At 39.4% G+C, this 17440-nt stretch overlaps 1 protein-coding gene across 1 annotated transcript in view; it reads left to right on the forward strand.

The window, feature by feature from the left end:
• Window positions 1–6757: 6757 nt before the first annotated feature.
• The window catches only part of rgs11 (regulator of G protein signaling 11), a 32642-nt gene continuing 21959 nt past the window's right edge, over window positions 6758–17440 (forward strand). The window contains exons 1-7 of the mRNA XM_007893754.2: window positions 6758–6988; window positions 7620–7716; window positions 8590–8640; window positions 11843–11949; window positions 14053–14104; window positions 14866–14924; window positions 16768–16844. Of these exons, the coding sequence (XP_007891945.1) occupies window positions 6929–6988; window positions 7620–7716; window positions 8590–8640; window positions 11843–11949; window positions 14053–14104; window positions 14866–14924; window positions 16768–16844 (503 nt within the window). The 5' untranslated portion in view covers window positions 6758–6928. The remainder of the gene's footprint in view (window positions 6989–7619; window positions 7717–8589; window positions 8641–11842; window positions 11950–14052; window positions 14105–14865; window positions 14925–16767; window positions 16845–17440) is intronic.

Raw genomic sequence — 17440 nt, forward strand, 5'->3', positions numbered from 1 at the left:
GACCTTCCCTCTCCCTATGTCATCTGCCTTCACGTGTTTGTGATCAACTGATGCCCCCATCAGCGTATCTGTCAATCACAACCAAGCAAGGAATCTTTCTTTCAAATCTATTGTTTTCATCCGCCTATTTCACAAACAGCAAAGAATAATACGGACTGATTTTTCCAACTCAAAACAAACAACATTTCATTCTTGTCCCTGAAATTGCAACGGCTAGTTATAATAATAATAAAAATAATAATGATAATGATCCTTGAATTTGATTTTGCGCCTTATTATGTCTTCAAGGCATCTCAAAGTGCTTCACAGTGTAAACTGTAAAGCGAATTGACTGTATATTGTATAAGGTCAATTGAACTAAAGTGTGAAATGCTTATAATATGAATAGCACCCACTTCTGTGCAAACTGCAAGGTCTTATTTTAGAACCAGCCCTGCGGACTTGATTCTAAAACCATCCTTCACAACATCTGAAACTAATTCCATAAGTTGCCGAAAAGATTATTTTAAGAGAAAAGCTTTCATAATCAACAATCCTCACACTACAGAATTATCACAATTCAAAAAGTGTAATAACTTTTTTTATTGATTTAAAATAAATCTTCGCTGATTGGAGTTCATTCAAAACCACTTACGTTCCATCGTTCCACGACAATGCTCATGGCGTAAGGATTTAGAAAGATCCAATGAAAATAAATTTCATGAGAGTTAAATAAAATATAAAACTATAAATTGTGATTATATTTTTAAAATAAAATTGTTACTGATTGATATTGACTGTATTCAGCACCATTAGTGTAGTTCATTCATGGCTTCTGGCAACTTGCTAATGAAAATATGACTTTAAGAAAAGGTTAGAGGATCATTCATGAAAGCACATCATGTCTTAATGAACATATTGGGCTTGCAAGCATCTTTCCTTTCATTATCAGGGTTGCGTCAAAGATCGGCACATGAAAAGAATAACTAGGCAGCAGCTGAGATGTGAGTAAAGGTTATTGTCATTGTGTAGGACATTTACAAGCCTTTCACGTCTTCATGAATTAAAATGCTTTTTAATAAACGTTTCTTTTAGCAAGTCTGTAGCAGTAGTGACAAAAATATATTTCGGATGATGTCAACAACAGCAACTTGTATTTATATAGGGCTCTTCACATAGAATAATGGCTCAGAGCGCTTCACAGTGGCAGGAACGGGTGACGGAGGCAGGGCGAGGGGGAAAGGGGAGGGGACCATAACTCTCCCTGTCACACTGTGATTCGCTTCCTATCTGTAAAGTAATATAGCAACACACAAGAAAAGAATAAGATTGTCTGCCATGGTTGTCTACAAGCGCACAGTCACTACATTGTACAGAAACAAAAATAACTGCAAAGTGCTTTGGATGAGTTGTAGAACCGAGGTCCCAACCGCAAGTCCAGGTGGACATTAAAGATCCCAAAGAACTATTCAAAAGGTGAAAGGGGTGTATCCCCGTGTTTTGGCCAACAATCCCCCGAATAAAATTGCTCAGTCAAGCCATGGCTGTTTGCGTAAAAGGGCTGCTGCGGTCACTCACAAAGATCGTACGGTCACTTCCCAGTGTGTCCTGTGAAGCGCTTTGGAACGTCCTCCTGATGCGAAAGGCGCTATACGTGAACTAAAGGTTTATTAGGATTGATATTAGTATTACGCTAAGGTGCTCTGCAATTCAGATTCAGGCAGACTTCAGTACAACCCATTTTATTTTGTAGAATCATAGAATTGTACAGCACAAAAAGAGGCCATTCCGCCCATCGAGTCTGTGCGGCTCTTTGAATAGAGCAATTAATGTCAATCCCACTCCCCAGCTCTTTCCCCATAACCCTTCAAACCCGTCCTCTTCAAAGACCCGTCCACCGCGTTTTTAAAAGTAGTTATCAAATCGGCCTCCACCGCCCTTTCAGGCGATGCGTTCCAGATTCGAACAACTCGCTGCGTGAAAAAATTTCTTCTCACCTCCCGTCTGCTTCTTTTAGAGACTATTTTAAATCTGTGACCTCGAGTCACCGACACATCCACCAGTAGAAACAGTTTTTCCCTTTCTAACCTATCAAATCCCCTCATGATTTTGAAGACCTCCTCGTAACCTTCTCTGCTCCATTGAGAATAATCCCGGCCTCTCTCGCCTTTCCTCATCATCAAGGTCCCTCAATCCTGGTACCATCCTCGTAAATCTCCTCTGCACCCTTTCCAATGCCTTAACATCCTTCCTATTTGATTAAAAAAACACCACCGGGTTTCACAAGTTGCAAAGAAGTTATTCGCTGACTGGAAAATACGCGAGCGGCCTTCCTTCCAGCTGATCGCACTGAGCTCCAAAGTGGTCGGGAATCGGGCGCGAGATTGCTGTTTTCCCTCTGCGTGTGAGCGAGAATGTTCTCCTCGCTTACCTGTCGTTCCTGGAGTTAACTTGGACTGAACAGCAGCCAGGCTTTCTAAAAGGGCCCCAGGTGGGATACAAGATTCAACACATGTGCTGACAGAATACTGGTTCTACCAGTCGATAGTAATAGGATGGTGCCTGACGAACAATTACTGTAAATAATGTATTCCACTCCCAGCTTTTTTTCTGCTGGGAAATTTGAGCTCTGGTGAGCCTCATTTTCTCCAGGGGATGGTGCCTGGAACACAGAGGTTCTCAGTGACGTTGTAAGCACATGGTTCTGAATACTCGGAACAGGAATGTGCGTACAAATAAATGATTGAAAAATAATTTTGTCAACTTTGGGAAGTGACTATTCAGCCAAAAAATTAATCTTTTTTTTCTCCATTTGATATACAGTAGTTATTCTTGCACCAGGTCCACTGAGAATCTTGTTACGCCACTCCTTTGGGTTTCTCATCTGAAGATCAGCACCTGATTGTTAGTCGATTGGCAAATCGCTTTTTCTGGTGGGGGGTAATAATTCTTTCAAAGCAAATAATAATAATAATAAATTGGTCACTCAATTTACACTGCTGTGTAGCGCAATTGTCTGCCACGTTTTGCCCACAAAATATACAGTCAATTCACTCTACAGTATGTTCTCTGAAGCGCTTTAAGACATCTCAAAGACGTGATGAGGCGCTATATCAAATGCAAGGATGATTATTATTCAACATTGTAGAACATTGTTTTAGAGTGTCAGAATAGGAGTTCAAAGTTCCAATGTTTGAACTTCTATGCTTGTGGCTTGAATCCACAATCTTCTGATTCAGAGACGAGAGCAGTAAACAAGCTTAAATCTTAAAAGTTAACTTTCAGCCAACGTGATCCAAGGTGTGGCCGACTGAACATCAACTGCTTTGGCTGTTTGCCCCTTAAGCAGATGCTCAACAAATTATAAGTAGCTGAATATTAAAAAAAGTATGAACAGAATATTCAATGGTTATTATTCAAATTTCATCAGATTTAATTTCCCCCATCAGTAAGACTTCTATAATTGACCTTAAGAAAATAAATAAATTACATTTTCAAGTGCTCCGAGACACTATCCTCACGAAGGGCACCGTGTAAACGCAAGTTGCTGTTGCTACTGTTGTTTTGTCGCAGGTTTCATGTCAGCAGTAAGTTTCAAAGCACTTCAAAGACTGAATAACAGCAGTTCTGAGAGCAAGAGTGGTAGGATTGAAGAGGTAGGTCTTAACGGGTGAGTTTTGAAGGCAGGAAGGGAGTGCGGAGGGACACTGAGATGAAGTTCCAGAGACTAAGGGGCAGAATGGCTGAAAGGTCACAAGACCAACATTTAATGAGACCGCCATGCGTCAGTGTATTTTGTCTTCCTGGCTCTCCACAAACCTCCTGAGCGGAGGACTGTATGTGCATAAGTAAGAATAGCACCACCGTGTGGACATTGATAATACTAATAGTAATAATAATAATAATAATAATAATAATAATAATCCTTGCATTTGATATAGCGCCTTATCACGTCTTCGAGACGTCTCAAAGCGCTTCACGGAATATATACTGTAAAGTGAATTGATGAATGGAGGAGAATGGAGGAGAAAAATGTAGGGCTCTTCAGCCTTGAAAGATATCTGGAAAGCAGATTTACAGCATAATAATAATATATAATAATAATAATCCTTGCATTTGTTATAGCACCTTATCCCATCATCTGAGATGTCTCAAAGCATTTCACAGGGTTTGACTGTGGCTGTTATTTGTAGGCAATAAGATGCCAAATGGGATACAGACAGCAAATTCAGACCAATACTTTCAGATCCATCAAGACAACAAGATAAGAAGTCACATGTTCAGGATTGCTTTTGAAGGGCAATTTTAGTGTAGACACTGGAAATGTATCTTCCACACAAAAAGTAATTTAAGAAATTGCTTGATGCTGTAATGGAAAGACAGTTAGGGCTGGTATTGTGAAAAGATGAGACATGAGATCAAATGGGCTGAAAGACCTTCTTCATCCAAACCACTCTTGTGATCTTGTCAACACATAAAGACAAATGAAATCAAAGAGTATTTTCAGAACACCCTTTGAAACATTTATCTGGATGAACGCTTGTCGTTTGAAGCTTCTTTACTCCTTACTGTGGCGATCCCACCTTTGCTCTTTGAGGACTTTGGCAGTAGTTTTGAACCGTTAAAAAACAATCGATGCTTAAGGAGATATTTTCCTGCAGAACGACGCACTCATGTTTCCTTTGGCATTTCTGAATCGAGGTCATATACGTGAGATACAGAGCTAATTCTCCCTTTGACGTTAAATGCTGAAATTTAATGCTGTACGATTCCTTCAGGTTTTCCATAGTAAACGACCTGCCCATATTCATCGTCTTGCCAGTTAGAAGCACAGGAACGGCTGAAGACAAATTGTAGCAGAAAATCTTTATTAATCAAATTTTGACTGGGTAATCGACTTTGATGGCTGCGCGTCGAGATGGTTCATGAGCAAATGTGGCATAACTCAAAATTAACACGGTTTACAAGGTGCCAGACTGGCTCAGTAGGTGGCACTCTCACCTATTTGTCAGAGGGTTGTTGGTTTGTTGGGAATTGAGCTCAAAGCCCAGGCTGACACTCCAGTACAGTCCGGGGAAATTACTACACCCTCAGAGGTCCTGCCCTGTCAGTGGTGTTGTCCTTTTTGGATTAGGTATTAAACTGAGGCTGCTGAGGTTCCTGTTAAAGATACCGTGACATTATTTAAAAAGAGATGTGAGCTTTTCCTGGTATTATAGCTGACATCCCCTTCCCAAAGAACTGACCAGTGACCTCACGGACGTTCATGGGATAAATAATCTGCTGCATTTGCCTGCAAAAATATTTGAAAGTAATTGATTGTGAAGGACTTTGAGACAATACGGTGGTATAAAAATACAGTTCCTTTCTTCTGGACCAAAACTATCTGATTTAAGTAGTGAAGAAACAGTGGTTTGTCCAATGAATCAGTGAGTACACATCGATAGTAATTGCTACACACAACCATCTACCAGAAAGAGTCTTGAAGTGAATGACCAATTTTCTCTGTCTTTAGTCCAGGCCAGCGGGAGAAAGTTCCTTTTACTTCCAACAGTATCAGACAGTCATCTTACCATAATAATAATAATAATAATCCTTGCATTTGTTATAGTGCTTTTCATGTCGGGAGGACGTCCCAAAGCGCTTCACAGAACACACTGTAAAGTGAATTGACTGTATATTTGTGGGCGAACGCGGCAGCCAATTGTGCACAGCAGCGTCCCACAAACAGTCATGGATTGAAGTGACCAATTTATTATTATTTTTTACTTGAGTGATTATTATCAGGCGTGTGTGTAAAGTAAGGAAACTTGCCTGTCGGAAATCTCACTTACGAGGCGAGTGCTCTAACCACTGAGCTACAGGACTCCAAAGGATGTTTGACATCTAACTAAAGGATGATACCTCCAGCAATGCAGCACACACCCAATGCTGGATTGGAGTGTGAGTCTCGATTTAAAATCTATTTGTGTGTTTGCATACAAATACAGTGGCTACACTTGACAACAATTATATTGAAGAGTTTTGAAACATCTGGAGTGTGATAGACGCTTTAAAAAATTGCAAGAACTATTACCAATATGAATATTTACTTCTAATAGTTATCATTTCAATTGCTTAGCTAATGCGAGGTATTAAACAATTTCCGCATCAGTTCACACAACACCGAAACTTCATAGCCTGAGAAAATCGAAATGCTTTAACTTTAATACTGCACCGATGCAGTATTGTGGAGTCCTGCAGTGTAGTGGTTTAGAGCACTCGCCTCGCAAACAAGAGGACCTGGGTTCGATTCCCGGGCAGGGAGAAACCTTAGACAAGTTTCCTTACTCCGCTCGTCTCTGTTTACCGAGTAGTTAGTAGGAACCCCAGTTGTCCGTCGATTGACGGATCGCTTTTTGGGGCTAACGATTACTTTCGAAAAAATAATTCGGTCCCTGAATCCTTGGCTGGCGCGTTTCGCAAACAAAACACACGATCAATTCACTTCAATTCAATTCAATTTGTTCCGCGAAGCCACGCAAAGCGTCTCAACGAAGCGATAAGACGCGACATCAAAGGCGAGGACGATTATCATTATTGTTATTGTTATTCCTATAGCCAAATGCGAGGATTGTGATTGTATTATTATCCACAGCCACTGTATAATGTGAGATACAGAGGCAAAGGGTTGACAAGAGTCCTCGCCCAATCATGGCTTGGATTTAAGGATAGGCACATGAAGTTGCCAATAAGTGAGAGGCAGAGGTTGGCTGTGGGCTGGGATGTGCAGGGGGTGTGGGCTGGGATGTGCTGGGCTGAACGTTAGAGAAGCAAAAAAAAAGAGGTCCAGCAGAGGAGGAGGAGGAGGAGAGAGAGAGAGAGAGAGGACGTGGGAGCATCTGCTCTGGATTTGGAGTGGATTGGGGGGAGACATGGGTTTTGCAGTGGCTTCCCCTAGACTTTCACCATGACAATCCACAGCACTGGAGCTCACACTGCCACAATGCAGATGGCATGTCTGGCCAAGGTAAAAGCTCTTTCTAACAGCTTTGGTTTAGCTCCAAGACACCAGCAGTGGAGAGAAAGGACAGTTTTTAACCAAAGGATTTCTACAACCCAGCAGTTTGTCTCTGTCTCTCTCTCTCTCTCTTTCTCTCTCTCTTCTCCAGATGCCAATCATTCTCAAAAGTGTTTTTTTTATTTCAGCTCATTGTGTGATTTGATTTTTTTTTCAATTTATTTTGATGGATTTTTTTTTGGGTGGGGTGGGGGGGGTATAAGAAATACCAGAATCCTGCAAAGGTTTGGAGAAGGCAGTTGAACTCAAGCGCCACTTGAGGAATTTGGTGGAGATAAGATGTGTTGCAATTAGAATTTAAGAACTGGGTGAAACTTTCCTTAGTAAAACTTGGCGGAAGATTTATTGCTCTGTGACTGCCGAGGATGAACTGAGTACTGTAAATAGCACTGATGGTTACAGTTGTATATAAATAATAATAATAATAATAATAATAACTTGCACTTCTAAGGCACCTTTCAGAAATGAAATAAAACCATTAGAAAATAAATTGTAGCAGCCTTGGTTAAAATCTCCCCCTTCCCAATTATGTTATTTGCATCATTTTTTGTTCTGTTGCTTTTTTACTGTTGATTTGCAGATGGAGAAAGTTATTGTAGCCATGCAAGATCCTGATGCGGGCATTAAAATGAAAAATCAACGACTCCTAATTACTGTTATTCCCCATGCAATGACGGGTAAGAATACTACATTGATTGCGGTTTTGTATCCCATGTCCTTGCTCCTGTTCCATATCGCTTCTCTTAAAAGCTTTTCTGTTTGCTGCTGGAGGAAAAGTGAATGCTTTTGTACACGTCTGCTTTGGCACGTGTCCAAAAACAGTAAACCTTGGGGTAGTTTTCAGAGTTTTAAAAATATTAATATTATTAATAGTAATAAATAATAATCATTCTTGCATTTGATATCGTCAAAACATCTCAAAGCGTTTCACAGGATTTTACTGGGTATTTATGGGCTAGGTGGAAAGAATGCGAGTAATTTCACTAGGTTCATGTCCACATAAAATTTTTGTTTGAAAATATTTTTCGTTATTTTTCATAAATAATTGTAAATCCAAAATTACGACCACAGGGCTGTTTGCACCTGTTTGGGGGGTGGTTAAACAATTGCTGTCATGGTTTACACAAGCAAGTCAAAATATTTTAGTTTTGTCATTTATTGTGTGTATTGATGTCAGGGCCAAACCAACGGGAGCCAATATACAAAAGAATGTATTCTTTGGTTGAAAAAACAATTTACTTTAGGGGGATTCTGCATGTATTGGCTTTCACGACCTTGCAGAAGTGATTTTGCAAAGATGCTTTCATGATACTGTGACTGAAAATATTCCAGTAAATGTATGGAGTGTCTTTTTATTGACTTCTTGAGGTTCATCTCTTTGGGTATATATAATTGTCCTCTGCAAGTTTATTTTTAACAGCATATTACCTCAATAGAACATTTATTTCTACACTTTTACTGGCCCGCTTAATGGACCCTTTTGACCAATTCTGATTAATAAGACCCTGTACTTCGAATTGATTTTATTCTGATTTGCATTTTTTTTCCAGGCAACGACATTGTTGAATGGCTTACGCAAAAGTTTTCCATCTCCGAAGAAGGTAGGCGAAGACACTTTTATAAATTAGGTTCACAGCGTTTCTTTTGAAAAGGTAGAGAACATTATTTCTTATATGTTTAATGCAAACTGCCTAGACTGTATTAACATTTGTGTTTTCACTAGGTCTATAATGACAATCTTTATATTTGGTACAGCGCCTTTCACGTCAGGAGGATGCCCAAAAGAGTTTCACTCGGTATATTGTAAAATGCGGTGACTGTGTTTTGTGGACGAACAAAAAATCTAGTTGAAAAGCATTGTATATTGTTAGAGGCAAAGTGGTACTATCAATAGAATTAGACAAATGGCACATTCTGTACACATTCTGTACCTGCAGTTCTCCACCCAGTGATGTTCTGATCTAATGTCTAATCACCTGCACTGCCCTTGAGTATTTGTTAACGGTCTAGTAACACACTAGTAATGGCACAAGCTTGGGAATAACCCATCATTATTCTCTGTCTGTCAGGGAATAGTATACAATGGGAGGAATCCTTGTTTTTTTTGTTTAACAATACAGTCCTTAAATGGGATGAAACCAATACGCAGAAGTTAATTTTCTATTAAAATTTTGACAGTTTAAAAGTTATAGGACTTGCAAATAAGTTGTTTTCGTTCCATCCATGCTCTTCTTAAAGGACGGACTTCACGTTTTACTCATAAGTTATTTAGTTATGTGGAAATAGAAACTATTTCATTTGTTGTTACATTCGGAAGAGTTCAGAAAGAATGAACATTTGTTGTTCATTAAGTGCCCAAACACTTTGAAATGTTTCAAAGCACTTCACTGGTAATTACTGTCAGAGGTAACTGGGATTAATAACAACAACAACAACTTGCATTTATGTAACGTCCTTCCATGGGGCACCGTCCCGGAGCGCTTAAATACCTTCAGAGGTCACAGAAGGTAATACAACGACTAAGTGTACCAGCTTTCTACACTAGCAAAGCTCAACAGACAGCCACGAGCTGGATGACCAAATGATCTGGAGACAATCTCCAGGCAAATCTCCTCCACATATTGATACAGATCAGGTTCCTGTATATTTGCTGACCTGTTTGCAGGTTTGTACTTTAAATTGTACACTTGACCTAAAAGGTCTTGACAAAGTCCGGTATTCTAACATTTTAACAGGACCATTGACAGTGACAATCGCAGGACTACTTTGACCTTGTACCAATTTGGGATTTGAAGTGCCTTTTATCCAAGGAAATAGCTTTTGGCGTTTGAAAGCCTGCATGTGTGTTGTCAATCTAAGTATTGATCTGTTTCTCTATTTAAGTAATTACTCTAATACATCAAGCTGACAGTGTTTGAATAATTTATGGAATCACCCCAGTGGGTTAGTCCTTCAGGTAAATAGGAAACAAAATGCCATTGTGCTAAACCATGTTTATTTTAAGAGTATTCAACTAGTTTCGGTTTTGAATTGGCCCGAGGAAATGGGGTTTCTCAGTATATTTAGTGTTATTTGTAATGTGGTCATACTGTAATCTGTTTTATAGTCAGAACTATAATGAGAATTGCACCTGAGCGGATGCTCACAGAGCTTTGATCATAGGTACTTTACAGAATTCACTTCCACGGGGATCTGGGATGAAACAGGAATGGCTTCAATTCCACTCACTCCTGGAGGCAGTATGGATTTTGAAGCAAATGTCACTAATCATTAATTTATTGGATGTTTTTTTTTACTTAACCAAAGTTGCACACGCTTTCTTGAGGTGAGGGGTAATGCAAATCAAACTGCGAGATATTCACAGGTTTGCACAACGACAGTCTTGCATATTTCATTATACATTACTTGGCTTGGCTTGGTGTGTCGTAAAACAAACTCTAGTTTTGTTTCACACCCACTACATCACTACAGCTGGCACAGCCAGTGACTAATGCTCAGTTGCAGTAAGATGTCAAAAGTCTTGCACTGAACTTTTTCTTTTTGGCTTGGATACCGTGTTGACGAATACTGACAACAACTTTGCTCTGTTAAGCGGATTTGTTTACTGTAAACTGCCCTCGCTCCTCCGACAAAAAAGGTGAAAGGAATATTAAAGTGGCCTAGAACGCACGTCATTAGCAGTATTTTAACTAATCACTTAAACAATTACCTGCTTCCGAGTAATAATTCGGGGAGCCCTTTTGGCAACTGTTGTAAATAATTTCCTCTGCGTCTAGGAAAGAAAGGAGGAGATGAGTCATGTCTCATTCATTTCTTCATACACCCTCTGAACTTTGTGCAAAAGATGTTTTGGAGAAAACGCTGTTCCCCTGAGTTCCAATAATGAGCGCAAAGCATTAGTTTAATTAGTAGCGTGCATGCGGAAATACTTGTCTGTTAGTATCAGTTAAGAAACCTCAGTGACTTAAGACAGAAAGGCTAATAATAATAGTACTAATAATCCTTGCATTTGATATCGGACATTACCACATCTTCGAGACATCTCAAAGCGCTCCACAGAATATACTGCTAAGTGTAATGACTGTATATTTTGTGGGCGAAATGATTGATTTGAAGCTCAAGTGCTTTTTATAGCTCATGTTCGTTAGATGTTTCATTTCCTATTTTGGTGTGATATTCTGGAACTATTCCTGCCAAAGTAAGCAGGATGCATCATGATAATAATAATAACAAAAATTCTTGCTTGGATATAGCGCCGCATTACATCATTCAAAGCTCTTCACGGTACTGTAAATTGCAATGACTGTGTATTCATAGGAAAACACAGCAGCCAGTCAAACCAGATTTTGAAACAGCTCCAAAATATAGGGAGTTAAAGCATTTCTATTGTGTTGAAATATTCTGCAGATGAGATATCAGGTATGTTCTACATTCATACCCCCAAAGCAAGTGGAAGTTATTGAATCACAATTGTTTGGTTTCTCATCATTCATGATTCTGAACATGTGTTTTGAAGTTTCGTGAAAACGTTACACCAGCTCAAGGAGAAAGTCTTCAGAAAGTACCACTCTTGTTGAACCCCGGGAGTTCATTAACATATCTCTATACTGTGTTCTAATGTAGAGTTTTTCGTATATTTTACAGCTATTTTTCAGCATTGAAGGGGTATCAGATACGAGTCATTCGATCCACGCCAGTTTGTGGGACACCGCTGTCCCAAAAACTGGCGTGGATTGAATGAGTAAGTTTATTGGGGTCATTTCCCACATTCTAACTATCTAACGGAATATTCTCTTTCTGCAGAGTCCCTTCACCTTGGTAATCTCATAGCAAAATATGGCTATATTTATCCCCTGAAGGACCCAAAGAATCTCATACTCCGGGGGGATGAGTCTCCTTATCGATTTCAGGTAAAGCTTCGTGAAGCGCCAGAAGATATTACTTAAAGGGACACTTTTTGTGCTGTGATTTTCTCCCATTATATGATGGGCCTACAGTAATATATAACGGGGGAAAAAAAATCCACCTTTACCCTGCCATAATATGAGCGAACGAGCATAAGCAATCTTAATCCACACAAGGAAAGGTATTAAGCGCTCTGTCAAATATTGAAAAGTTAAGTTCTTTTCGGCTACCACAACAATATTGTTGGCAGAGGGTCAATTAAAGAGCGACCAGCTATGGGAATGCCTTTCCCTGGTGTAGCTCAAGGGCACAGACCATTCTAACTGTGGGAGCCCTTCTTGAATGAGATTAGATTAAGTCTATGCATTTGATACAGCGCCTTATAACATCATTGAGAGGTCTTAAAGTGCTTCACAGGATATACTGGAAAGTGAATTGACTGTGTATTTTGTGGGCGAAACTAGCTCACTCCACATAAACCAGGGATCGAATTGGGAACTTCTGAGACTGTACAGTTCAACATAATAAGTAATAGTCCTTTGATCTAGCATCTTAATTATGCCATTGAGAAGACATCTCAAAGCAATTCACGGGCTCTTACTGCGAAGTGTATGACTGTGTGAAAGCGGCAGTCAATTTATGCACAGCAGTTGTCCTACAAACAGCCAAGCAGTGAGTGACCAATTTTATTTGGGGGAATTGCTTTCACCATTTAGTCATAGGTGTATTGAGGAGATCAATCATCCGAGTTGATTTTGTAAAAGTGCCAGTGTTAATCTTGGTTGCAGGAAAAATCTAGTTCTCTAAGGAATAGCAAACGCCGTTGACGACAGTAAAATTAGCAGCGAAGCCTGGGAACTGTGTTGTATGTGGTGGTGACCTCCCCAAGGGTGACTGCATTCCAAAACAAAGTAATTGAATTAAATCACATTGCGTTTCATTGATTGAAGAACATGTTCTATCGCAACCCAAAACCTAATGGGACCAATGATTTTTAGTGCAGTAGGGTAACCTTAGCGTTCTGCTCAATCGTACTCTCCATCAAGACTCTTTCTGGGTCAACTTAGAGGCGAGTGTGTGTACGAATTAAAGAAAATCCTAAACGAATGGATAATTTGAAAAATAAAGGTGTAGTGTAGCTCAACAGATCCTCCTGCGAAGCAACCTATCAGATCCAAATGATGATTTAAATATTGCGTCTCCCAAGTTTTGACTACTTAGGGTCTCCTCTACCGATATTGTGATATTGTGTCCTTAGTGCACAGTATAATCCTTGCGTTTGATATAGCGCCTTATCACGTCTTCGAGACTTCTCAAAGCGCTTCACAGAATATACTGTAAAATTAATTGACTGTATATTTTGTGGGCAAAACGCGGCCGCCAATTGCACACAGCAGCGTCCCACAAACAGCCGTGGATTGAGTGACCAATTTATTTATTTTTTTAGGGAATTCTGAACAATGCTCAGTTCAGTTCCACGTTAGCTACTGGCTTGTTCAAGCAGCATGAAGGACATGCACAGATACTGTAGGTGCTTCAGCCGATGGTTGATTCAACATTACTCATTTGTGACTATTGATACGGGCATTACAAGGAAAGATTTGTACTTGGAAAGAAACACAGATGACTAAGCATCACCACCTTCGGGAGGAAACATCTAGCTATTTAAAACTGAAGAAAGCTCATAACCTTAATGAATAACATCTGCCTAATGTTCAACACTCTCCAAGATCCCTAATTAATGTTTCTTATTGTGCAACTCCACGTTCTCAAAACTATGTAAAATGTAGTAAAACAAATTAAAATAACCCTCGCATTTGATTTAGCGCCTTTCATGTTGGGCGGACGATTCAAAGCGCTTCACAAGATACACTGAAAGTGCAGTGACTGTGTAATTTTGTAGTCGAATGCAGCAGCGCATTTGCACACAGCAGTGTCCCACTGACTGGCATGGATTGACTGACCAATTTTATTTGGGTGATTGTTGACCTAATAGTAGAAATATTTAACATGAATTAGTATTTTAAATAAGCATTGTAAAAATAAACATATTAAATTATCTTGGAAATGTTTACTGTTAATCATTTGTTTTTCTCCGTCTCTACTAGACTCCTTACTTCTGGACTTCAAGTAAATGTCCTGCCACCGATCTGGATTATGGTAAAAGTGGATTTATTATTACATTTAATGAACAATAGCTTGTAAAGAAAATTCTAAGATGTCTTATTTTCAAAGAAACTTTTCTTCATTTACATTAGAATCATAAAAACAGCCTTGCGTGGATTTAAATAAGATAATAATAATAATCCTTGTATTTGATTTAGCGCCTTATCGTGTCTTCAGGATGTCTCAAAACGCTTCACAGAATATACTGTAAAATGAATCGACTGTATGTTTAGTGTATTAAGTAGGAAAAGAATATTTTTCAGGTAATTATGTTAACCTGGGGTATACAATAGAACCCCATTATACGGCCCCCCCACCCACCCCCACTCACTGATAATGCTGTTTGCTTAGAAGATGGGTGCCCTGTGGAGCCCATACTTGACTCATGATCCACAGGACACCAGTCATGCGGTCATTGACATATTGATGCAGAAGCATTGACTCGCGAGCCTGCCCTGTTATAAGGCTGGTTGGAATTTCAGGGTCCCTCAAACGCAGCCTTATAACAGGGTTCTACTGTAGTTGCTTTACGTGGAGTTCTCCAGCAATAAAACCTTCGAGCTCTGCCGCACTTAATGCTGTAGTTATATTTTCTCCTCTTAGAGAATAGACCCGAGGCAGATATTCTGATCGACAGTGGCTCACCCTTCACTAACTTTTCGAAATGTACATCAGCGAGAGGATGATGTATGTGTAACCTGCAAATGTGCTGCATGCTTGCATTTCAAATCTTTCCAAATCTTTTAAATGTTTAGCCATTTATTTGACAAAGAAGAACATACGGAAACAGGGAGAGCTGGTTGGCTATGAAAAGGTAAGATCATTCTCCACTCAACACAAATCATTTGCTTTGTGGCTTGTTACAAAACACACCCATCTCACTGCTGTTGCTATGTTACATACTTTGACCAGTTTCTTGACAAATTTGAATCAAGCATGAAATAAGTAGCCTAGCTCTCGTAAAAGGTTAATACACAATTTCAGGCAATTTATTCGGAAAAGAACACAAATAACTTGCGTTTTAAAACGACACATTAAGTATAAGGTCATTGAAAATATTATCTGTAACTAATCTGTACATTTATACTACAATAATTGAAATTGGGAATTTTGCTGTCACTGTTCCCTTTGTGATATGACAGGAAATCAGGTCACTAATATCATAATGTACTTCCACCCTCCCATCTTTCCTGTTTTTAGCGGTATGGGTTTTTGAAGAGCTCTTTAGGTATCGACCAGTCAGGCACATATATAAACTGAATAGGAGTCTTTTTCAGCCTGCAGGAGAAGGAAGTGGTTGCCTTAAAACCTCACCAGACATCATCTCTGCCTCTGTTTATTCTGTAATAATTTGATCACCACTTGAGTCGTGTTACACCTCAAAGTCCTAAGGCAATTATTTTGTGTGTGACCCTTTATCAAGCAGCCGATCCATTGTTTGCTTTCACAAATTGCTCATTTATCCATTGCTCAGTTATAGCAGTAATGAGGGTTTGGACGTACGTTTCGAGTTCATTTGTGTGATATGAATTTTACCCTTTTCTTTACATAAAGACAGATCCACCTTTTCAAAATAATTCTGCAAAGTATAATTTGCCAATTCGCATTTCTATAGAAATTAACTTCATCACTCTGCTATCACTCTGCCCCCACCCTCTGGAACTCCATCCCGAAGTCCCTCCGCCTCGCCCCCTCCCTTGCCTTCTTCAAGACCCATCTCAAGACCCTCCTCTTCGACCGTGCTTTCAATCACCCCCTTTACCCACCCCCTGCCCTCTACCCTCCCCGATCCCGACTCTCAGCTCAGGTCCGAAACACTGAGTGGACAGGGCCTTGGGACATCCTCCCAACTTGAAAGGCGCTGTACAAACATAATTTTGTTGTTGTTGTAGTATCATCTTTTTAAACACGAGCTTCATTCCCTTCTCTGAAGCCCAGGGGCAGACTATCTGCCACCTGTTTGCCCTCTTGGGCAAGGAGCATTGGACTAAGATCCGGTGTTAGGATTTTGGGCAGTCGTGGGTCCAGTCTTATCTCGGATTGCCAACACTACAGAGATATTAGTCACTACAATTTACATTTTCACTTTTGTGTAATATTGCCGAGCTATTGTGTGACTAAAAGTCCAGAAATACCCATATCTAGACAATCACGACACTCACGTTTAAAATTTATGTAACCAAAACTTGCAGATTGCTGATGTTTGCCCTTTAATAAACGAAAAGATGGCCACTGACGTATTATAATTGTTATTTCAATAGGGAAACGGCATTAACAGGTAAACAATAGGTTGTTCCATCTTCAGGCGTCTGTTTTAACACCTCTAGAGACCACTCATCCCTTTTTACCTGCTCTCTGCCCTCTGGCAACAAGCTGCAAACCTATCCTAAGCTCTCCAGAGAAAGACGTGCTCACAATGTTGAGCAACCTCTGTTTTGCTTTCTAGTTGTGCGCTGTAATTGCACACAGTCACAGAGGAGCACGCTGTTAACAATAACGGCGCTATTTCGAATTTGTTTTTTTGAAAGCATTTCACACAGACAGCAGTTCACGTAGTGCATCCATCATATTTGGTATTTTTCAAACTCCGATCTTTACGTTTTCATTATTTTTTAAAATTCAGATCCTGCTAAAAAAAATTGCTTGAATTCCTGCAGGATAGTTATAATTTGCTCCACAAAAGGATCAATCATACCTGGGATTTTGTGGTGATGCAAGCGAGAGAGCAGCTCAGGTTAGTCGAACATTCATGTAATGCTTTTATTCTTATTCTTCTGGCATGTTGGAATATGTTGTCTGGGCATACTGGCTTATTAGTTTGACTACTTTCAGTAATTGGCAAGAAAGAGGCTTGTGTTTTATCAAGAAGGGAAAAAAAGGAGTATATTAGATAATTTGATTATTGATTAGCCCTTGCTAAAATAGTTGGACACTTTTAAAGGGGCGCATTTGGTACACAATAGATTTGCAATGGATAATTAAGAAATAGAATGGACGGTGTTGTAAATAGACACCGAATACTAAAAACATGACCTGCAAAAATCTGAACATTGCAGGACCACAGCTTATTCCATCTAATTAGCTTTATTTGTATGATTTGTATAATAATTGATATCTGTTGCTGAATGAGAGGTTTGCAACAAAAATGGCAATTATCCAGCATGCACAAATTTCAATTATTTTGCCCAAAACAACACATCCTTATATTTTTCATATTGCGCAGGCTGTTTGGAATCCTTGAATATTATAATATAAAAGGAAAATGTGATTTTTTTTCCCCTGTCCTTTTAATAGCTTTTTTAAAAAGAAAATCAGCAAAACATATACAAG

This window comes from Callorhinchus milii, unplaced genomic scaffold, assembly GCF_018977255.1.
Source record: "Callorhinchus milii isolate IMCB2004 unplaced genomic scaffold, IMCB_Cmil_1.0 Scaffold16, whole genome shotgun sequence".
Lineage (NCBI taxonomy): Eukaryota > Metazoa > Chordata > Chondrichthyes > Chimaeriformes > Callorhinchidae > Callorhinchus > Callorhinchus milii.